At 39.8% G+C, this 24,516-nt stretch overlaps 2 protein-coding genes across 3 annotated transcripts; both read left to right on the top strand.

Moving 5' to 3' along the window:
- Positions 1–2,890: 2,890 nt before the first annotated feature.
- Positions 2,891–12,313, top strand: lrrc8c (leucine rich repeat containing 8 VRAC subunit C). The gene is made up of 3 exons (XM_084921671.1): positions 2,891–3,073; positions 6,794–6,936; positions 9,325–12,313. Exons 2-3 carry the CDS (start codon positions 6,799–6,801, stop codon positions 11,569–11,571), a joined length of 2,385 nt encoding a protein of 794 aa, XP_084777797.1. The 5' UTR covers positions 2,891–3,073; positions 6,794–6,798; the 3' UTR covers positions 11,572–12,313.
- A 289-nt stretch (positions 12,314–12,602) lies between these two features.
- Positions 12,603–18,920, top strand: lrrc8db (leucine rich repeat containing 8 VRAC subunit Db). Of its 2 annotated transcripts, none has more exons than XM_084921669.1 (2): positions 12,603–13,587; positions 14,660–18,920. In XM_084921669.1, the coding sequence occupies exon 2, from the start codon at positions 14,662–14,664 to the stop codon at positions 17,215–17,217; it is 2,556 nt and encodes an 851-aa protein (XP_084777795.1). In that variant the 5' UTR covers positions 12,603–13,587; positions 14,660–14,661; the 3' UTR covers positions 17,218–18,920. The 2 variants fall into 2 exon arrangements, with proteins under 2 accessions (XP_084777795.1, XP_084777796.1); XM_084921670.1 differs by lacking the exon at positions 12,603–13,587 and adding an exon at positions 13,601–13,911.
- The last annotated feature ends 5,596 nt before the right edge of the window (positions 18,921–24,516 follow it).

Raw genomic sequence — 24,516 nt, 5'->3', positions numbered from 1 at the left:
AGTTTTCAGGGTTTTTATCGGTTTTCAGCGTTATTTTGTTATCGTTTTTATCGTTTACTCGGTTTTCCTGGGTCTTTTCACGTGTGTTATGAATAAATTTTCTTTTTTTCGGTACCGGTACTAGTTTTATTTTGTTGTATTTATCCGCGACACCTTAAAGGCCGGTCCATGAAAATATTGTCGGGCATAAACCGGTCCGTGGTGCAAAAAAGGTTGGAGACCGCTGTGATAAATGACCTCATTAAAAATGTAGTAACTTTTTTTTCCCCCAGATTTAAATAAATTCCAAATTTGCGATATTTTTTATTTAGCAACCAAACTCCTTTGTACAAGGGTAAGGTTGTCTGAGCTGTATGCTTCCATGGAAACAGCTTTCAGATGAAATGTGGACGTGGATTAGATCAAATCATCAGGTAAATAAACTTGCAGCCTTTGTTCACCCAAATATGGCTGTGCTTCAAGTTTCCAACATAGCAATTTTTGCTAAGTAGCAGTGCGAGAGTGGGAAAGGTGGCACCAGAAATAAGTCAAAGTGATAAAAGTCGTAATGTTATTCTAACCAAAGAGGGGCTTTCTCGACTTTAAATCATGGCTACACTGAATGTTTCTAAGGGGACAGTGCATAGAGCTGAAAAACAAATCAAATGTTAGGACACCATCACAACATCACTATATCAAGCTTTGTTCCCAGAGAAAGAGAGAAAAGAAACTCCATCACAGATGTAATTTTATAAAATAAAGAACAGAAAGTTCCAACCATAAAAGCTCCTGTCGAAAAAGATCTATAGAGGTCCTCAAGCATTAGTGTCAATACACAAGGATTGGAAGAAGGCCAAGCACTTTAGAGAAACCAACATTTCACAGTGGATGATGAAAAAGTGTCATACTGGTTATGTGGATATGCAAACAGTACTCTCACTGATATAAACTGCACAAAACACCTCAAGTAATGAAAATTAAAACTATTCTAAGCTATGTATTCCCTCGTGATAAATGATCTATCTCATAGATCATGCCAGTTGTTTTACACTGCATTAACTGGACCTAAACTGAGAAGAGTATGTGCTTGAAAATACAAAACAATTAAAATATTACTGGTGTACACTGGTTTAGAAGCTGCAAAGTGATTCACTAAGTGAATAGATTAGCCTTCAAGAAGATGGTATCGGGTAGCATCTGCTCTTTAAGTTCTCTACAAGATGCAGTGGAAGTGCTGCTGGACTAAAATTGATGGCAGTGGGAAGTACGAGGCGATGTCTTAATGGCACTCTAATATTTTACATTATAGTAACAGCTCACTCGAACTGCACTATCAGTCTGTGCAGCAGGAAACAGAGGCAGTATTTGTAATACTTGTTAGTTGATGTCTGCAACAGCCACAAAAGCTAACAGTGTTCAAAACAACTTAAAAGCTTTCCTGCAAGATAACAGAAGTATAGCACAAAGAGTCTCTAATTCCTAAAGTGGAATTCAGTGGTGGAAGTTACAGAACTTTTAAATACTTTCACTAATCTGTGTTTTACTTAATTGCCTTTCAAAGGCAAACTGGTTCATTTTTACACTGCTTTTACATAATGTGGATCCGTTGTGCTCATTTCCTCAATTACATGTTTTTGTTCTTGGAGTCCACTTGTTATGACCTCAGCTCACTGGGAGGAGGGGAGGAGGAGTGACTTTAAATAACAGAATGAAAAGGGTTAGAGTTAAGTACTTTATTTGGGGTGTTTGTAGGGAGGTGGTGGAGGCGGTGCAGTGCAGTGAAATAAAACGGTAAACAACAAAGAGGCATGGGTCAGACTTTTTATTTTAAATCACAGCTGCCCTGATTAACAGCACATTACCAGGCACCAGACCAATGAAACTGGCAGCAGGTATAATTCATAAGGAGCAGACAGGTGAGGAAGGCAGGATGATGGGCATATGCAAGCACCAGTCAGGAGCATGGGCCTGCACATATTAGTTAGCATAAAAATACTGTTAAATTATTCAAGGGCAACAGAGTAAAGCAACCGCGGGCTGTTACACGGCTGCATGACTCAGAGTTCCTCAGTTCACCCTGTGCCTGAAAAGAGCTGTTTTAACTCCTCTCACTTTAAGTCTACCGTCCCTTTTAGCCTACGGCATGAATAGCAATTTGGTTCCTGATCTGATGTCCTACAAAGAACCTCCCAAACAAAAAAAATAAATAAAAGAATCAATATGAGACTGCACTTTTAAAGTGAATCTCAAGGCAAATGATGAAACTGCTGCTGCTGGTCAGCTTGATTTTAGTGCAACAAGGTTATTTTAAACGTTCAACATTTTCTCATCAGTTGTGTGTGTGTGTGTGGGGGGGGGCTACAATGGATTTGATGTATTTGTACTGTTGCCTCAGTTTTGTTGCTATACTTACATTTCAGATGGAAATAAAGTAAAGTTTTTGCATTTTTAAGGATTTTTTTTTTTGCATACTGAGCACCTTTCATTTAATACTTTATGGAGTTAAAAAACTTTACTGCCAGTCCTTATATTATGTTACTTGCATTCATTAGAAAGGCCCATGTTAAAACATATCTCATTTTTGATGAATTAAATTTGGCATATTTGCTCTTGCTTGAACAGTTTAATGTTGTTGCTGTAAACACACTTTGTTTAATTGTGATCTGCAATGTAACAAACATCCAACAAAAGACTGATCAAATCAGTTGAGTAAAGAAAAAAAAAACTTGACTGTTTGAGACCGATACTCTGAGAGTATACTGATGAGTTTTAATAAAGGAATTTTACTTTTCAGCTGTATTGAAAGTCAAATAAATGCACACATTTTTAATAAGCCTTAATGTTAGTACTATTGTCATCAATATTAGCAGCCAGCTGCAGTTTCCATGCATTACAAACGTCTGCTGGGGTTTCCTGAGATGTCCACGCCCCTGTGGCTCACAGTATACATGCCTGCATGCTCTGGCAGAGGATCTAGGAAGGTTGGCGGTCAGAGGCAGAGGAGAAAAGGCGGCCACGCACATCATGATCGGAGACTTCATCGCTTGAAACCCGACAACTCAGATCTTCGAGTCCAGCTCCCATCTCAGAGAAGGTAAATATTTACCTTTAACACTGTCAGTGATGTTGAACCGACGCGATAGAAGGATTTTCACTGTCCAAACGCGCAGCGGAGCTACAATAACGCAGTTATATTCGGCGGAGCGCCTCTCAAACTACAAGTTATCCCGATTACCGTTACTTTACGTCCTGGTTATATAAATAGGGTCTGAATATGCTACAGAGCAATCTGCGTACAGGAAAGTGGACACCGCCGCTGTAAGAGAGCACCACTGAATCTCCACTAAAAACGTTTTAAGGTCGAACTGTAGCTCCCAACAGAATGAGTTATGGATGATTTGTGCGACTGCAAGATGAATCACAGTTCTTCCTACTGTGTGAGCACTTTTCCCGGCGCTTCCGTTTTACAGTAAAGTCTAAAGACTTGAAAGTAGCTCCTTAGAAAAGAGAAATCCAGTCCCGCAGTGCGGGCGGGTTTTTTCCCTCCATGTCCTTAATGAGACAGGACTTTTTGTATGCCTGAGGCTGGGTGTGTTCCAAACATGTCTGTTTTTGGATATCTGGGATTCAGACAAGTTTCCTGTCAGGAAGGGACAAGGATATGGCCTGGTCAGTTCAATTCAATGGCTGACTCATCCAGTACCAAGACAGTATTTTTCCTTTACCTAACACAGTGTAGGCTTCACAGAAGCCCTTTCAATCCTCCCCCCACCCCATTAAACTATGGAGGCCCCCAGGGTCTAGGAAAAACCTCCCAAAACACCATAAAATTCAGTGCTTATGTAAAATAATTTATTAAGAAATTAGTTACATCAAATTACATGTTTTCAAATGATCATCAAATTACTTGTTATCAGCTGAGTTGAATTTACTTAGCCTCGTAAATACATTTGTTTAGGCCAAACTTTTTCTTTTAGGACAGCAGTGAAATTCATTCCTGAAATTCATATTATAAAATTAGGGATGTGCTGCTGGTTTTACACACATTCAGTTTGCTGTTTGCGGGGAATGATGTCATTGTGTTTTTGCATACACACATGCAGGTCCATCAGCGGTCTGTTCTTGGTCGATAACTCTTTAACTTTTACATACTCCCAGTTGGTGCTTTCATAAAGAATCCTAATATATTCTATCATACTTACACAGATGATACACAGTTGTACATGGTTTACTTTGATGATCTAACCTCTCTTCACAAATTAATGAGCTGAACTGATGACATTAATTGTTGGACTTCTCGAAACTTTTTAGAACTGAACACAGACCAGACGGTAATATTTGCTGGTGGTCCAAAAAAGTCAGACAGAAAATGTGTTCAAATTTATCATCCCTTGCTCTGAAATACAGCGAGCAAGTCAGGAATCTGTTTTGGTGAATGGTCTTAGTTTTGACAGTCACTAGAACTGCTTTCTATCAAATATAGATCAAAAGTCAGAAATTTCTTATCTCAAACTGACTCTGAGAAACTTGTCCGTGCATTCGTATCAAGCACATTAGACTATTCTAACACTCTGTTTGCTGGATTATACATTTGTTAGTAGGATGACTTCAGCTTGTTCAGTATCCCGGAACCAGAGTCCTTACACGTAAACAGAAATTTAATAAGTTGCAGTCTTCAAAGTGACTTTATTGTGGCAAGATGGCAATAAAACAGCAATAAGATGGAATCAGTCTGCTACCAGTTTGCAGTCCAGCCAGAACGCCATGGATCTGAAACAGGAATTCTAAAACTCCTCCACAAATAGCGACATAGTATAAATGACAGTTTCATATTACGCTGACTCTAGAAGCTTAAATTTAGCATCTATTAAATTGTCAACATCATAAACTTCTTTATGAGTAGAAATGTGGCCAAACCAGAGTTAAAAATGTAGCTGCTAGAATTCTTTAAAGACAAATAAAAAAAAAAAAATGCAATAAACAAAATTCCATTGAGATGGATATCTCAAAACGCTGAAACTTACACTTATTTGCATTGTTCTTTGGAGCTAAGTGAGAAAAAATAATTTTTGCTGTGTGACCTAACCGACCCTTTAAAGTCTGCCATGGTTTCGTATAAACATCTCCTGAAGAGCTTCTCTCACTCCTTCCTGTTGTTATGATTGTGAAATGGAAGAATCGATAAAGACACTCCAGGTGAAAAAAACTTAATTGAACTATGAAGAACATGACGTCTCTAAAAGCTTCAGTCTTTTAGCAACATGTTCAAGAATACCTTACGGCTAAACTTATTAATAATGCAAGACAAGGTTTTATTGACCGTAGCTATTTACCACTGTGGAGCTGCATATGATCAAATGTTGCACTTTATAATCTGACGACTATTTAGATCGTTCAGTCATTTTCCGGTTGTAGAGACATGCTATGTACTATATAGTTCACACTGGAATGTTTTACTACAGAAATCAGTGTGGAGAGTGTTTGTCACACGCCTCTTCAGTTTAAATGACAGTATAGCCAAGCTACTGCCAGACAGACACTGGAAACAGGATCCTGCAGCTGCAGTACTTTAAAGAAGGAGACCACATAATGACAGTGTGAGGGACTCTGCTCTTTTTCATGCTACTGGTTTTAACAAAATTAATCTTTAAATAGCCTGTAAAGAGATTAATAGCTCCAACAACTTGCTGTTGTGTATACAAGCTAAGTGCTGTGATTGGTTATGATCAGTTTTGTTAGTCATTGTGTTGCCAGGTATGAACCGACTCTGCAAAACCAGTGGGCTTTTGGACTGTGAAATTCATGTCTAAGCAATTGTCAGAATGAGTAATTTTTATAGTCCAATGTATAGAATGGCTCTTAATAAATTACATTTGAGATGGTCATTTGTACAATGTCAGAGTTCCACTTGAGATGAGGTTTGGGCAAAGAGAGAAAGTTCAGGGTTCAAAACTAGTCTATCTGGATTGTGGGAAGTAGGAAAATACAGAGTTTTGATTGTGAAATTCTGGACCAATACCATACCAGTATGGCCAATAGTTAACACTGGAAGCACAAAAGAAACTCATCTATATCCAGATACTTTTATTTAGTGGTTAATCTCCTTTTAGTGAATGCAGATTGATTAAATTGGTAATTTTACTTCAGTATTTTTGTATTTAGCTAATGTGAAGTGTTAACATTGTTAATTGAAATGTTAGTCAAAGTATAATGACTTTGAAGGAAGCCTCCACACCCAGTTATGTGACTACAAATCCTTGACATTTAATGTTTCAGTCCCTTGATGTGGACCAAGTTTGTAGAGTGCCTTGGTTACCCCACAACGTTGGGCTGCAGTCCACATATTGTGTCCTTTAACAGTTTCTCCACCCTACTTTATGATGACGTGAATGCCCAGGCCTGTGGGCTTGGTCCTGGAATATTGTTGAAAGCTTTGATATTTCAAGGTTAAAAAGAAAACAATGGAAAAATGGCTTGATATTTGGTAAAAATGTTTGGGGGCTTGAATGGAACCTAAGAAGTGAACATTTTTGGCAGCTTTGAAAGGAAAGTAACTGCTTTGACTGATAAGCAAAAAGTAGAATACTCAAAAGCCAAATTAAAATGGTTAGCCAAACATTAAAGATGTGACAGAGTTCAAACAACAACAACAAAAGGGATGTAAGATGCATCATAAAAGTCACTGGTGGTGAGTGGCTTTAAAAAGGAATGCCCTGTGAATTTAATAATGTCATTGTGTTCTCTGAGGCTAATACATTTCCCAATTGTGCTCTCTAAGAGTTATGTGGTGTTCTTTTCCATTGTTTTGTAACAGGCACCATGATTCCTGTGATGGAATTCCGGCAGTTTTCTGAACAGCAGACAGCGTTCAGAGTCCTGAAGCCGTGGTGGGATGTGTTCACTGACTATCTGTCTGTAATGATGCTCATGATTGGCGTCTTTGGATGTACTCTTCAGGTCAGTAAGACTGACTCACGGTGATGTATTTACTTAAAGAAAGAGACTAATGGAAGTGTAGCTAATACACAGTAACCCACAAGTTTGGATTCAAACATTCTGTTTATGTAATAAGAGAAGTTTTTCTACAGTTTTCTCATTAAATTTAACAATAATTAGACTCAGAGAAAGTCTATACTCTCCCAGATGGCAACATTACTGCTTTGCTTTCTGCTTTGGAACCAGCTCAAAAAAGCACTAATTATGTGCTTTTACAACCCAGCCTGTGTAAAGCAAGGGAGGCATTCAGCCCATCAGGAGTGTACCAGTGGAAACTTTAACCGCCCAGCCACTTATAGTAAACAGAAGACTCCTAACTCCTGTGAGGCACTACTTGACTTCACTCTCTGTGTGAAATAGGGACTTTTTTTGAATGTTGTACAACTCTTTAGTGTAAATCCTGGAAATGATACCAAAACAGTTTAAGAAAAATGTTAACAGGAAATTTATCAGGCTAGAAGCTGCCATTGTTTCCCATTCTCACCATTACAGTGTTTGGACGTGATCTGATTGGTTGTAAATTGAGTGAACAATTCTTTTTGTAGCCAAGTTTAGTTTATAAGTCAGTTATATAAACGTATTACGCTGCCTGACACAGAAATCTCGTCACTTACTGTATAGTTTGAGTTTTTAAAATTCTGCAGATCAATCAGTCAGTCTTCAGAGACTTTCACTGACTTGACTTTGCATTGCTGTCTGTGATATCTGCAGCGCAACTGCATTGCTGTCATTTTGTGTCCTCACTTCTCACTAAAATGGGTCGAGAATCTGAGTTTCAAACAGGTAAACAGAGTCCACATAACATCTCCTCCTCTGAGCCCCATTTCCTGTCATTAGCATCTCAGAGTCAAGCAGCTGTTTTTCATTATTTACATTACAAGTAAACACCTAAGGCATTTGTTTTTTACTGATGCCATTTGGTGGATAGCGCTCAGTGTGTTTACATGCAATCAGGTTACGTAGAGCACCCAAGTAAAGTTAATGAGAGAATGCTTTATATGCACTGTAATAATGTGGTAACTTTTTGTGGCTTACTGAAATCCGTGCACGGCTCTCTCTTAGTGAAAATGCACAAAGTAACAAGGATAACACATATGTCGACTGACTAAGAACTTTGGGAATGACTAAATGGTAGAAAAACAGAAATCAAAACAGCAGTGTATCTGGGATGTACTGGATTTTTTGTATCTGTGTCACAGGTGCAGTCAGAAGAGGGCTCTCCTTACAGTGCAAATGTGTCTGATTTTTAACTGATTTTTAACAAATAGTTCAACCTTTAGCAGTCAATACTGACTCGTTTTGACTTCCTTATGTTATTCAAGCTAATGGAGTGAGTGTGGTGTTTTGATCAGACATGGATTCCTGTCTAATCAAAGATGGGAAATGCCATAAAGACTTTGCTTCTCTTTTTCTGGAGAAGCAGTGTTTATCCATGCGAACATTCAGACCAGTAACAGCCAGCAAAACATGGAAGATGCAGGGTAGCATTTTGTTATTTCACGTGATATGGGACATTCAGTTTGAGGAAAAGATCTATGATACTGAAGGCTTATCAGATCTGGAAAGCTATCACAGTGACCATTATGCTCTAAACTACTTAATTGCGTAATGTCTCCTGGGTTGAGGCAGTGCATGTTCTAATTCAACACATATTCCCTGCAAAAAAAAAAATACTGTAATACTTGCATCAGGACAAACATATGATGCTGTCTTGGGATCATATGTCCTTGAGTCGAGGGTTGGCACCACTATTTTATTTCTTGCACAAAATATTTTAACTTTTGAGAAATGTTTTCTTGCTCAGCCATTAAAACTACCGAGTTTAGGTTTGCATAGGTTATAAAAGATCATAGTTTAGGTTACAACAGACCCAATAGGCAGTTTGACAACTGTAGCCATGCTATGATTAATCCTCCGTTTCCGGGGTTACCAGTTTCGGCCCTATGGCTGGTTTGCTGAAACCTGCAAGGATATAAATGTTAAAATGTGCCGATTATAAATGTTCTTGTGAATTATTTTCGGGAAAGCAAATTACCCTTGAAACGTAACTGAGAAACAATTTAGCACTTTAAGCCACAAAGGCTTGTTGCTCATTGATTGTACCTGACAGCTGATTGCTAGGGGACATTCTAGTGTTCTAATGGTATTTATCACACGTCAATCAGCAGTGTCCTTTGCTTTCATTGGTAGTTCCTTCAAAGGCTCACCTTTAAGTTAACAAAATCTTAACTGTGGACCCTTCATTGCATGAAATCTGAAAAACACTAATTTCTGTGTCTGACTGAGCCTTATTATGCATTTCTTCTTTCTAATATATATATATATATTTTTTTTTTTATTTCATTTTAGGTAATGCACGATAAAATTATATGCCTTCCTCAGAGAATATCATTGCCTTCAGACAACAGCAGTGAAGTAGGGTTGAAGTCACCATTACATCTGCAGTCCAACACCTCAACTGTACCAACAGGCCTGAAGACCAATCTAGATCTTCAACAGTACAGTTTCATCAACCAAATGTGCTATGAGAATGCCTTGCATTGGTATGCCAAATACTTTCCCTATTTGGTGCTCATGCACACTTTAGTTTTCATGGTGTGTAGCAACTTCTGGTTCAAATTCCCTGGCTCAAGCTCTAAAATAGAGCATTTTATCTCTATGCTTGGCAAGTGCTTCGACTCTCCCTGGACCACACGAGCTTTGTCGGAAGTGTCTGGAGAAAATCCAGAAGAACAGGATCATAAAAAGGGCAGCGCTTCTAGGTCTAACATTCCTATGTCTCCGGGGGAAGGCAGCCTCGAGAAGACGCAGTCCCTCCGTTCTATTGCCGAAAAGATTGTTGTTGACCAGCCATCAGCAAGTGTTCTTGATAAAAAGGAGGGTGAACAAGCTAAAGCTCTGTTCGAAAAGGTGAAGAAGTTCCGTTTGCATGTTGAGGAAGGAGATATCCTTTACCTCATGTATGTTTGCCAGACTGTATTCAAGGTGTTTAAATTCCTTGTGATCATTGCTTATAACAGCGCTCTAGTAAATAACGTAAATAACACAGTACGTTGCAACGGTATCGAGGAGATCCAGAACATGACAGGCTACAAAGTCTTTGAATGTAATCACACCATGGCTCATCTTTTTTCTAAATTGTCTTGCTGTTACCTGTTCTTGGTGTCTGTCTATGGATTAACAAGCCTCTACACCTCCTACTGGCTGTTTTACCGCTCACTGAAAGAATACTCATTCGAGTATGTGCGACAGGAAACGGGCATCAGTGACATCCCAGATGTCAAGAATGACTTTGCTTTCATGCTTCACATGATTGATCAGTATGACCCACTGTATTCCAAACGATTTGCAGTTTTTCTCTCCGAAGTCAGTGAGAACAAACTGAAACAGCTCAGTCTCAACCATGAGTGGACTGCAGAGAAACTGCGTCAGAGACTCCAGACCAACTCCAACAACAAACTTGAACTACAGCTGTTCATGTTCTCTGGTTTACCCGACACTGTCTTTGAACTGACAGAGCTGCAGTCACTCAAGCTGGAACTAATCAACAATGTCACCATCCCTGCCTCAATCTCACAGCTGCAAGATCTTCAGGAGTTGTCTCTTTACCAGTGCTCTTTAAAGTTGCACACAACTGCTACGTCCTTCCTCAAAGAGAACCTGAAAGTGCTTCGTGTGAAGTTCGATGATAACAGAGAACTTCCAAACTGGATGTATGGCCTGCGAAATTTAGAGGAGCTCTATCTTACTGGGTCCCTCAGCTCTGATGCCTCCAAGAATATAGTTCTTGAGTCTCTGCGGGAAATGAAGTGTCTCAAAATACTCTCCCTTAAGAGCAGCTTAACCAAGATACCCCAGTCGATTGTGGATGTTTCCAGCCATCTGCAGCAACTCTATTTACACAACGATGGCACTAAGCTAGTAATGCTCAACAACCTGAAAAAGATGACCAATCTAATAGAGCTGGAGCTAGTGCGCTGTGATCTGGAGCGCATTCCGCATGCAGTCTTTAGCCTAACAAGTCTGCAAAAGCTTGACCTGAAAGAGAATAACCTTCGTTCGATAGAGGAAATTGTCAGCTTCCAGCATCTGCGGAAGCTCACTTGCCTCAAACTCTGGTACAACAGCATCATGTACATCCCAGAGCATATCAAAAAACTCGGCAGCTTAGAGCACCTCTACTTCAGCCACAACAAGATTGAGATATTGCCCTCACACCTGTTCTTGTGCAACAAGCTGCGCTACCTGGACCTATCCAACAATGACATCCGTTTCATTCCTCCAGAAATCGGAGTTCTTCAGAGCCTGCAGTACCTTTCTGTCTCTTGTAACAAAATTGAAAATCTACCAGATGAACTGTTCTTTTGCAAAAAGCTGAAAACGCTAAAGCTTGGCAAGAACTCGCTGTCCAAACTCTCGCCAAAAATATCCTATCTAGCTCTTCTGACCTACCTGGGGCTCAAAGGCAACCACTTTGAGTTCCTGCCACAGGAGCTTGCTTTCTGTCGCGCTTTGAAGCGCAGTGGCCTTATAGTTGAGGAGACACTGTTTGAAACTCTGCCTTCAGATGTCAGGGATCAAATGAAGGCTGAGTGAGATGCCTTACTGTAGCCGTAGTGCCTGCTGTTTGTTCTGTCTATCAATTCAGAGCATTTGTTTAATATGAAGTCATTGTTATATTTAAGCATTATAAACATGCTAGAAATATCTTTTTGTTCTTTTGTTTTATTAACTGAAGGAAAATGACATATTCATCTACTGTCACATTGAGTGTGGCTGCTGCAGGGACACTTTATACGGCCACTACTCAATCTTAAAGAGAGAGTTCCGCGTTATGAGAAAGTGTTCCTTTTCTTTCTAAAAGTTTTAAGAAATGTTTTATTTTAGTCTCACATCTGTCTATTAATCAGTAGTCACTGATACAGCCAGGTCAGCTCTTTCTCCCTGAAGTCTCTGATAAAATAACTCTCTGCTGCCTCTAGCTTTATATACATAAAGTGATATTGATTTTTCTCTTTTATCTGTGGAGAGGGAAGAAGCTTATTTCCCATATTGTTAAAGCCTTTCTGCAAAGCCTATTTCCAGTCACTGCGTCATGACTGAATGTAAATCTTCACATTCATGACCACACATTTATGTGTAGGCCAGTAGCCTTAGGCTGTACTGTATATATTTAGATCTAAGAGACTGTTACTTCACATGGATCACAGGAAAATAGGAAAGTACTTATGAACTATACATAGAATCTAGAAACTTAGAATGAAACTAGAATTAAACAGTTCTCTATTGTAGGAAGCTGTCATTTTAAAGTGCATTAAAAGCCTGAAGGATGATGTCACACTGGTCTTTGTCTTTGTCTCTAAGTGTGAGCAAAAAAATATGCAGCGTAAGAAATATGCATTTTCATGAACAGTATTTTTATGTCATTGACCAATAAAATTTGAGTTTTTAAAAAAAATGTCATTTGGAATTTCTAAATGTCAGAATATTGCAAATAAAATGCAATACAATTTTGTTTCTATTGGTTTACTGACCAGTGATGCAAAATCTAAAGCGTCTAAAAGAGGAAACAGCACAAAGGACAATGTCCTGTATTCAACTGTGTTGTTGGATGAAGCATCACCTGCTGGCTGTTGAGGATTAATAACTGTAAAGAAGATTATTATTGAAAGTGCACAGGGCCTCGGATAAAAAAAAAATGTGTAGTTGGTATGAAGTGCCTACAAAGTAATTTCGATGGTTATCTCGGAAAAACATCCAAGCTCAGTAAGATTTTTTATTTTTTAAAGTAATGTTATTTGATTCAGCAATTATGAAAATGCTTTGCATCTACAAAAAAGGAAAATGAAAGAAATCTTATCTCACAGTTATCACATGGTATTTAGTAATTACAAGCTCATGAAATCTTTTACCCATAAATTGTAAGCTGTAATTACAAGATGTGGTCACATGTTTTTTCCTTTTGGTGAATGCAATGTGCCTTTGTAAACAAAGGGGGCTTTGTTGCAGCTGTCAGTAAAGATTTTTTTTATTAATTAAAAGGGCTCGCATGTTCCCGTTTGAAAGTGAAGACTGACAATCAGAAAATTGAGTGTTTTCTTGCACTTTTCTGGTAAACCAGTTTTAAATGTGGCGTTTGCACTTTTGCCACGGTCCCTAACTTCAGTGGGTCATCCTGCACTTTGCTGTCAATTGAAACAAGGGCTTCAAAACGCTCTGTGCCGTCGTATCAGATCCTGATGTGGAACAGAAAACATGCGCAATATTAGGGAAGATTTCACCTGCGCATAAAAAATGCACAGTTTCGCGGACCTGGTGCAAAGTCCTGAGGTGGTCCGGCCCCGGTGAACGAGCATATCAAACAAACGGTGTTCACCTCCAGCAGCTGCTGCTGCCGTGCCGGGCTGTTTCGCCCAGTCAGAGGCAGAGGACCGGACCATCTGAAGCCGAGTAGGGGTAGTCAGATAAGCTGCTTACAGCTCTGCCGGCAGGCCCACGGTTGAACTAGTGCGAAGAATGGACGGATTCATCTCATCGGGGAAACATGGCAAGTGAGAAGAGGCGTTGTTCGGTACTGCTGGCATCCGCAAAACCGGATCAGACTCCCTGAAGGTGAGTATGTGGCTGTTTTGAGTGTAAATCATCTAAGGTCTTTAAATGTAGCCGTAGTGCGTTGGCTCAATAATGTTAGCAGGCTGTATGGCGTTATGAAATTTAGTGGAGCTGGACAGAGAATTAAACCTGCACGGAGTGTACTGTTTTAATGTGAAGGTGATTTTCTGCAGCCGAAGATTTAAAGGCGTCACGTACATCCCCCCACCCCTTGTTTTGAGTTCATGGATGCGTCTTGCTGCTGGAGCCGGTCTCAGCCTGCTCTGCAGCCCCATGGAAAACAGTGACCTTCATGCTTTAACCACAACAGATTTATTCGCAGGGGTAAACGATTATATTTAGTTTTTTCTTTAAATAGCAACACCGAAGCAGCTGTTTGTGTATCACGTGTTTTCAGTGCTCAAACAGTATTCAGCATGTTGAGCCTCTCTAGAGCCACTATGACAGTGTCACGGAGTAAAGTGCAGAGAAAACCAGGCACAGAAAAGAGACGCAATGGATGCTTAGGATTTACAGCTGCTCTGCAGACAGCACCGTTTGTTTTGCACACTGACATCTCATATCATGTGTCAGTTCAAGTGCTGGTTCCTCTCTAAAGCTACAATCCCAAGAGGCTGTCTTCTCTGAGTCTGCTCTAAATGTTCCCGAGAAATGTAGCTGTAGCTGAAATTTGAGACAGGGATACTAGCTGTGCATTTTTTCACTAAACCCCTAATGGATCCAGCTTTACGAGAATAAATGTGATTGCAGTGGAGTCAATTTAATGTAAGTGAACAAAAGGCAGGATGAATGGTTAGAAGGTTGCACTTGGAGCAGTTAAATTGCAATTACAGCGTGACATCTACAACATGTCACCTCCCCAATTTCTTTAATTTTTTAAGTCAGGGAACGCTTTTACAGAGTACCATTGGGATGAGGATATCTGTAAACAGCTTACAAGGTAGATCTAAGACTCCTTCATGTGTGGGTTTATTATGGACCGAGACATTATGTGAAAACAATTCAGTACAAAAACATCAACTGTGATATAATCCTATGCACATTTTCTTACTAAAGTTGTTTTCTGTTGCAGGAATGTTCACGCTCACAGAAGTAGCCTCCCTGAATGACATCCAGCCAACTTACAGAATACTGAAGCCATGGTGGGATGTCTTCATGGATTATCTTGGTATTGTCATGTTGATGTTGGCCATATTTTCTGGAACGATGCAGTTAACGAAGGACCAAGTGGTTTGTCTTCCCATTCTGGAGCAAACTCCAGAGGGGTCCGGGGTTTTCTTGGAACCTGAAGCACCAGAGCCAACCAATGGCTTTTGGAACAAAGAGAGTGCCATTGGGGAGCAAGCTGCTCCTCTCATGGCTAAAAGGCCTCCCGATAGCGTCACGCCTACCATTCACTTCACACAGCCAGCTACCATCGGACAGCCCTATCCTACAGGCGTCAGGACCAAGCTGGATTTTCAGCAGTATGTTTTTGTCAACCAGATGTGCTACCATGTCGCCCTACCTTGGTATTCAAAATATTTCCCATACCTTGCCCTAATTCACACTATTGTGTTGATGGTCAGTAGCAACTTCTGGTTCAAATACCCCAAAACAAGCTCAAAAGTAGAACATTTTGTTTCCATACTGGGAAAGTGTTTTGAATCACCTTGGACTACCAAAGCTCTGTCTGAGACTGCGTGCGAGGATTCGTCAGAGAACAAGCAGAGGCTGGCCGGGGCCTCCTCTCTCCTGAAACATCTGTCCACAAGTAGCGAGGAGGGGAGTCCGAACCAGTCCGCTCCGGTGCTGACTAAATCTGGGGTTACCTTTTCTGCTGAAAAGCTTGTGAGTGAAATTCCCTCCATGACTATACTGGACAAGAAAGATGGCGAGCAAGCGAAGGCCCTGTTTGAGAAAGTTCGGAAATTCCGTGCTCATGTGGAAGACAGTGATTTGATTTATAGACTCTATGCCATACAGACAGTTATCAAAACTGTGAAATTTATTTTGATCCTGTGCTACACAATGACGTTTGTTGCTTATATAGATTTTGACCATGTGTGTGAGCCTGAAATAAAGCATTTGACTGGATATACCAAGTTCCATTGTACACATAACATGGCATTTATGTTAAACAAGCTCCTTGTTAGTTATATTACTCTCATATGCGTTTATGGCGTGATCTGCATATACACACTGTTCTGGCTTTTTCGGCGACCACTCAAAGAGTATTCCTTTGAAAAGGTCAGAGAGGAGAGCAGCTTCAGTGACATTCCTGACGTTAAAAATGACTTTGCATTCCTCCTCCACATGGTTGATCAATACGACCAGCTGTATTCAAAGCGTTTTGGGGTTTTTCTCTCTGAGGTGAGTGAGAATAAACTTCGCGAAATCAGCCTGAACCATGAATGGACCTTTGACAAGTTACGCCAGCATGTAACGCGCAATCCTCAAGATAAGTTGGAACTTCATCTTTTCATGCTATCTGGAGTTCCGGATGCTGTGTTTGATCTCACTGACTTGGAAATTCTGAAACTAGAATTAATCCCAGAAGCCAAAATAACAGCGAAGATCTCACAAATGATAAACCTCCAGGACCTGCACTTCTACCACTGTCCTGCCAAAGTTGAGCAGACAGCTTTCATTTTCCTTCGTGATCACCTCCGATGCCTTCATGTCAAATTCACAGATGTTGCAGAGATTCCTAGCTGGGTATACATGTTGAAAAATTTAAGGGAACTCTATTTGGTGGGTAACCTGAACTCCGAAAACAACAAACTGATTGGACTTGAGTCTCTGCGAGATCTCAGGCACCTAAAGATTCTGCACCTCAAAAGCAACCTCACAAAGATCCCTACAAACATAACCGATCTGTCACCACATCTGTTAAAGTTGGTTATTCATAATGATGGTACAAAGCTCTTAGTGCTGAACAGTTTGAAGAAAATGATGAACCTTGCAGAACTGGAACTGCATAACTGTGAACTGGAACGAATCCCTCACGCCATCTTCAGTTTGAACAACCTTCAGGAACTTGATCTCAAATCCAACAACATTCGCACCATTGAAGAGGTCATCAGCTTTCAGCACCTGAAAAGACTAACGTGTCTCAAACTTTGGCACAATAAGATCATCACTATTCCACTGTCAATCAGCCATGTTAAAAACCTGGAGTCGCTCTATCTCTCACACAACAAGCTGGAATCTCTGCCTTCACCATTATTCACACTTCTCAAGTTGCGGCACCTCGATGTTAGCCATAATTCTATAGTGGTAATCCCACCAGAAGTGGGCTTTCTCCAGAACCTCCTATACTTTGCCATTACCGGTAACAAAGTCGAGGCACTTCCCAAGCAACTGTTCAAATGCACCAAACTAAGGACTTTATGCTTTGGCCACAACTGTATCTCCTCTGTTCCAGAGAAAATTGGCCAACTTTCTCAGCTCACACATCTGGAATTGAAGGGAAACTGTCTGGATCGTCTCCCAGCTCAGCTCGGTCAGTGTTCCCTCCTTCGCAGGAGCTGCCTGATTGTGGAGGATCATCTCTTTGACTCACTTCCAATTGAACTAAAAGAGAGCATCAATCAGGAAACCAGTGTTTCTTTTCCTAATGGATGTAAATGTTTAAGTGATGGACGGTAGTTACATCATATATGACATTAAATGTCGGCCATTTTCTCTCAAGTCTTTGTTTTTTAAGTGCATTATTGCTAGAAAACAGCTAGTGCACATGTTGGGCTTTTAGGGTTATACACAGTAAACATAGCAAATACAGGGTTGGTACCACTGGAAATGTCATGGCTTGTGTCTTGTCTTGGTTTTTTCCCTTTTCCTTTTATTTTTAGTTACTGTAAATGCATAGCAGCCCCTCAAACACCTTATACTTCTTAACCATAGTATTCACAAACATCTATAGTAGATTAATGGGAAACTATATATTATTGAAAGTGTACCCCTTTTACTGCTGTGACTTAATTTTTTTTTTTTCAGATTAACTTTATTATGAGTATTTTGTGTAAAGAGTGAGATTAAAAGGACTGATGCCTGCATGTATCTCCAGCCAGATCTGACAATGAAGTATAAAGCTGCAACCTGGAGATGATTAGCTTAGCTTAGCTTAGCAAAAAGATTGGAAAAATGGGGAAACAGCTACAATCTGTGAACTGACCATGAAATTAAATTCATGCATATTTAAAGTTAAATAAGTAGCATACAGTATTCAGCTTGTTTGTTGAACAAAATCAAGTGGTTTCTCCGTATTTTTAGTCTTTAACGTTGAGCTCAGCTAACTGTAGCTCCATATTTAGCATGAATACATTCTATCAATCTTTTTATATAACTCTCACAAAAAAGTATTATTTCTCAAAAATGGCAGCACTTTAATCAGATAACGTTAGTTTCTTTGTTTTTGTGTGTGCCTTATTTATTTTCTGTTGTTTTTGCTGTTTTCCCTTTTAACAAACATTTTACATTCAATACTTAAAGTTAACAGAAGCATCTCTTTCCAGAAGCAATGTTGTCATTTTCCTGGATAATAAACAGAGCTCACTGGTTTTACTGTTTTTATCAAGCACTTTATCTCTACTTTCAAATCGAATCTGTACGAGAGATAACAGGGTGCTGTTTATGGGAAGTGGCATCGCTTTTTGGATTTTTTTGTTAATGCATTTCAGTTACAATTACAGAGATGTGCTTAAAACTACAAAACCAAATCTATCATGGAGACTGTAAATGAGGATGTGATTTGAATCCTTTAAAAATCTTAACTTCATCTATATTGTTATTATAAACATTTCAAAACTGTTAGTGTCAGGAACCTCACTTCTCATGCACAACAAGCTGAGTCTTTACCTTCACTGTTATTCACCCTCCTCATGTACTACCACTAACCAATAAACCACAATTAACTGTATGTTCTCATTAAGCGTATTCCACCTTCTTTAGGCTTATCATGCATTTTGAAGATGTACACCTATATGTTGAAATTTCCATTAACCTCTTTTGCTACTGCTTCAGTCTTTAATTATCTTTTTTTTCCTCTTTTAATGAATAGACACCATATTCCTTTCAGCCAAATCACAAAGATGCTTTGTTTAATTATTGTTTTTACATTAGCTGTTATGTCTAGTTATGTTGTACTGTTCTGATCAGTATATTTCTCATGTATTTTTTGTGTACTTACATTGTGTTTTCTGTGTTTTTCTGCACAGCACTTTGTAAACCTGTTTCTAAAATGCGCTATGTTACATAATAAAGGAATGTTATACAGTTATTATTGCTATTATGAAATGCTAGAAATTATAATAAAATTGCACTGCAATACTTTTATGCACAAAAATGTGAAATTATTCTGTATATTTGTGTTGTGAAAGCCTTGATGTCTCATATCTCACTGTTCTTTTTGTTTGTTTGTTTGGGTTTTTTTTAAACATATTTTCTTTGCTTAGCTAGAACAGGTTTTTCTCCTCATCCACCAGTAAGAAAACTGCTGACATGTTGTTTTACCAGACACCTGCACACACCTGGGCTACATGAAAAAATGCAACAGTCACATTTTACCTGACAGCCTTCTGCTTTTTAACAGAGTTTCTGTTAAAACCAGTATTGCCTATGTACTACATCAGGGGTGGTGTTATGCCCCTAGTCTAGGCGTGTAGAGACGCACATAAGGTTGGAGGAGAGCGAGACAAATACCCGCCCTGGTTCCCAAGCCAAACATCCAAAACCAGTTGTGAGTAAAAAAAAAAGGTGATTTTATTGAAGGTAATGAAGCATAGCTCCAGGGTGAACCCAGGCCAAAATAATAAACAAAACCAACTAAGTCCCACCAGAAAACTAACTAAACCCTAAGAAAGAAACAGAACAAACAAATGAAAATACTAACCCTCGCTCCCTAACCCGGAAAACAGGAGAAAACTGTTCCAAAGAAAAAGGCGGCTCACCCCTTCCGCTTCAGCCTAAGGGTGCCTAAGCACTAAGTTAATGCACCAGGAGCGGCTCTCACAGATCGCGCTCACACAAATACACAGCAAAAGTATAGGCTGGAAACCAGGGTCAGGACCGCGTCGGCTGCCAAGCTACTCGCTCGCTCCACTCTCTCTCTCTCTCTCTCTCCGGCGGGAGCTGTCAGAGCGGCTTTTTGAACGTGGTCACATGTTCCACGGTCCAATCAGCTGCTCGCTACTCTTCAGCTGCTCGCTACTCTTCATTAGGGGAGGGACCTGCAAAGAGTCTTAAACACAGTAAAGAGACACAGAACAAAACAGCCCACACAGTGTTCTTATGGCCACAGCCGTAACAGTGGGCAACTCCAGGCCTCGAGGGCCGGTGTCCCTGCAGGTTTAATATGTGTCCTTGAACCAACACAGCTGATTTAAATGGCTAATTTAGCTCCTCAACATGTCCTGAAGTTCTCCAGAGGCCTGGTAACGAACTAATCATGTGATTCAGGTGTGTTGACCCAAGGTGAGAACTAAAACCGGACACCGGCCCTCGAGGCCTGGAATTGCCCACCCCTGTACTACATTCATCACCAGTTTATTGCAGGGTCAACACAGAAAGATTCACACACATTCAAATTCATACCTACAGCCCATTTAGAATGAGCATTTAACCTAATAGACACATATTTTTGGACTGTGGGAGGAAGCTAAGCCGGAGAGGATTCATAACAAGAAGAACATGCCAAAGCTATCCAGGATGAAATGAATGAAATAGATCTATCTATCTATCTATCTATCTATCTATCTATCTATCTATCTATCTATCTATCTATCTATCTGTAATATTTAATTTGGTGCCAAACGTGATACACTTCATACTATAAAGAAACATTGTAAATGTGGAAGACTTTCTGAAACTACATAATAATACATTTCTTGTGTAGTGTTGCCCCCTTGTGGAAATAATTTGTTCCTACGTGTGTTTTTGTTTTCTAAGTAGTATTTACTACATTGGATATGCTTTCAAACATCCATCTTATCTTATTATTCTAAGATGTTTATCAGACAATAACATGGACCAGTTAAATTAAACTGTAGTGATTTGCACTTAATTTACTAATAAATAACAATAAAAAACGGTGTCATTTATCATCTCTAAATTGTGTAACTGGGAGGCACTGGTAGGGCCAGCAAGTTTTGGGCCCCCCTTAGTGGCGCCCCTGATTAAGAGGGTTAAAAACAAACTTTAGAAGTCATCATTCAGTATTTTCCTGGTCCAGTCCAGTTGAAATTAAATAGGATTGTAGGTGGTCCAGCTAAATGAGTTCAGCATCTCTGTTAAACAGATCTTCTTATATCACAGAACTATATCATGTCACACTGCCACAGATCATTGCGCTACGATGACAATGCTCCATGCCCATTTTATTATTTTATATTAATATGTAGTTTTATTTTATACATGTTATATATAAGTTTTATTATTACTGACACTCACTATGCCTAATTTTGCTTTCTACTTAAGATGTGCAACTTGTGTCAGTTCCATAAAGTCATAAAAGCAAGGCAATGCTGCAGGGTAGTACATGGAATATAAATCCAAAAATATAGCCTCCTACAATATAACTAAAAATATTAAAAAAAAACCTTCAGATGAGGAAGCATCCCATTGTGGATATATGTTGATATATGAAGGTTTATTTATACTACAGCTGGCTCGACACCCCCCTTTTCATGTCTGTTGGTACTGATATCACAACCTTGAACATCTGCAAATGCAAATACACAATCAATACACTGTTTTCCCCCTCCCTTAAAGAGCTAAGCTGTTGATATAGTTGTGTGTGGACACAACTATAGACTGTGAAAATAGAAATAAACATGATTGCATCGTTTGGGTCTGAAAAGTGATAGCAACGTGAAAGTGCCCTAAACAAATGTTCTTTCTAATGACCAACACGGGCTGACTGTACAGTAAAGTAAATAGTATCCTGATGAGTTTATGGTCTCAGTCACTAGTTTCAACTCTTACTCAATCCAGCATTATTTTTAATTTGTAAATTATGATTCCCAAGATGGTAAAGTAGGGTTTAGTGCAGGCCTATGACCATGCAGTGGGGCCCTCAAAGCCCTCAAAGAGTTGGCAGTTCGTCTTGTAATCGGAAGGTTGCCGGTTTGAGCCCTCTGTCGTTGTGTCCTTGGGCAAGACACTTCACCTGTTGCCTACTGGTGGTGGTCAGAGGGCCCGGTGGCGCCAGTGTCCGGCAGTCTCGCCTCTGTCAGTGCGCCCCAGGGCAGCTGTGGCTGCAATGTAGCTTGCCATCACCTGTGTGTGTGATTGGGTGGATGACTGAATGTAGTGTAAAGCGCTTTGGGGTCCTTAGGGACTAAGTAAAGCGCTATACAAATACAGGCCAAGTAATCAGAAAATCTCTCTGCGTAACATCCAGCTTTTATTTATGGTTTATGAATTAGACATCTGTGCTCCAAGCATCATTTATATTCTGTGCCTGAGATGCAACTTTCATTAGTGCATTCAAAGTTTATTTGATTATCTTTGATTACCCTGATCTTTGTTTGATTATACCGTTTTACTTCTGATATCCAAACTTGTAATTTTGTCATGTAATGGACTGATACCAATATCAGTATTAATATCGATACCAATGTGAAGCATTGCATCACTAATCAAAACTGATTGAAACAGAACACACACAGGTTCTTGCTGAAAGCTGGTCACTGTCCCAGTTAATACCTTTACTAACCGGTGACACTGTTTAACAGCATGCTCTTGAATGATATAATATAGATATAATATAGATATAGTGAATCACTAAGGGGTAATTACATGATGACGAAAGGGCGTTTTGTTTTTCTTGCATTTGTCATATATGTATTATACAACATTCTTTACAAAAAGTTCCTGAATGTTTGATGCCATAACAGTTTGGTAATTATATATAAGCTGAATGCATTTATTTAACTAAACCAATAACAGGTAAATTAACACATCTTTTCAGTTCAGCTTTCAGGCCCCACTTTTTTGGAACCAGGTCCTAATTTGGATTTAGTAAACAGAAGGCATCGGCTGCTTCTAATGGTGTGCCGCAATGAGTTTTTCTTCTGTGTTTATACCACATTCTGCATTAAATCATTAGTTATTATTCATTCCTTGCTCGCTACCATAGTTTGTCTTTTGTCCTGTCTTACTCGCCTCACCCTCAACCGATTATGGCACATGGCCGCCCCTTCCTGAGCCTGGTTCTGCTGGAGTTTTCTTCCTGTTAAAATTGAGTTTTTCCTTTCCACTGTCACCAAGTGCTTGCTCATAGGGGTTTTTCTGAATGTTGGGGTTCTCTCTGTATTATTGTAGGGCATTTTCCTTACAATATGAAGGTCCTTGGGGTGACTATTGTTGTGATTTAACTGTTTCTTGGTGTGCTCATCTACTTATTATGTTATCAAGCGTTCATTCACTGTGAGGTCCCTATGATGCATATACTAAAAAAATATAAATGTATGTAAATAATGTATAATAAACATGTTATTACAATCTATTATGTGTTATATGTAAATTTTCATTTTAACAGCAGATTTTCAGTTTACCATTATGTTCTTTTTTGAAGCAGCATCATTATGGTGATTTTATGGTTCATTCTGCATGTATTTCACCTCTAGAGGGCGATCTGTTTTTATCCTGGCATTCTTACAGATCATGCACACATGCAAACAAACACACTCACACAGATTTAGATAGAGGGCGGGTAACATCATTAGAGCAGACTTGAAGGCAACCATTGTGCCATTTGGATCCTCAGTTCTGGGCTGGGAGGGGTAAACATATGTCACGATAACTCTGAGCACAGCAGCAGAGAGAGGATGCATGAGTTTAAGTCGGCCTGACACCCGGGTTGTTATAAGTCTGCCATCAGGTGGATGGAGAAAACACATGGCCTATAGTCCCGCCTTCATTACTTCCTTGGGATCAAGCAATGGCCTTAGTACTCGTCACAAACACTTAGCATGCACTTTGCTCCTTACAGGACTGCACTGCCAGCCATATTTGTATGAAGTGGTCATCACGGGACATAGCCATGCTTCATCCCGGGGACAGAGCTAACATGATGTCAATTTAAAAGGTTGACTGGCTCCTCAATCTGTGCATCTCCGTCTTGCACATAGCATAGAGTTTGACGCGTCAGCCGAGGAGACAAGTTATTGCTTTAACGACCTGCTATGCATTCTGGGCTTCCTGGTTTGATGCATGCTGCCTGGTTTGTCCTTGGCAGACAACATATTCTCAGCAATAGCAGGTGTTTATTGAGGATAATAAGCACCAGTGTAACAGCAAGATAAATTAATTTGAATTTGGGTTGTTATGTCATTTTCCTGGTGGTATTTCTGGTAATAAGACACAAGGATCTATTTGGTCCAACTGGGGCTGTGCTGTGAGTTTTGGATGTGAATGTGGCCTGCTCCTTGTCTGATAGCCCGAGGAAAGCGGCAGATCTTCAGCGACAGCACTTTGTGAGCACTTGCACAGCTGATGAGCTGTAATTATGCTTTAATTATTTCTGTGGGGCATTATTCTCTCCCAACATGAATGCACCCCTCTATCCCCCCTCCTCCCTGCAAATTAAGACATTCAGTATATTGAAAACATTTGGTGATGAAACTCTCTCCAGTGAAGTCCACTAATTACTGCACAGCCACATGTCAGCACCCATAGAAGGCAGCTTTGATGTCTACTGCCCAGGATGATAATCAAGGGCACATATCGCATGTGATTGGCTGTAATTGGAACAAGTTGTTTAAAAAAAGCGGGGCACTGCATGACTTTGACGGCTGCTTTGCACAGCCACTGCTCAGACACTAACCCCCGCCTCCCCCCATCATGTGCCCACGGGTGAGGAAGCCTTGTCACTTATTAAGGAGGCTGTTGCCATAAAGTGACAGATGTCCTGATGTGATCTGTCTGCATCTTTGGCCTCCATCTGTC

Source organism: Perissodus microlepis, chromosome 23, assembly GCF_051167445.1.
Source record: "Perissodus microlepis isolate ML-2025 ecotype Zambia chromosome 23, ASM5116744v1, whole genome shotgun sequence".
NCBI classification, from domain to species: Eukaryota; Metazoa; Chordata; class Actinopteri; order Cichliformes; family Cichlidae; genus Perissodus; species Perissodus microlepis.
The sequence above is the reverse complement of the archived record's forward strand: the minus strand, read 5'-3'. Positions and strand labels throughout refer to the sequence as shown.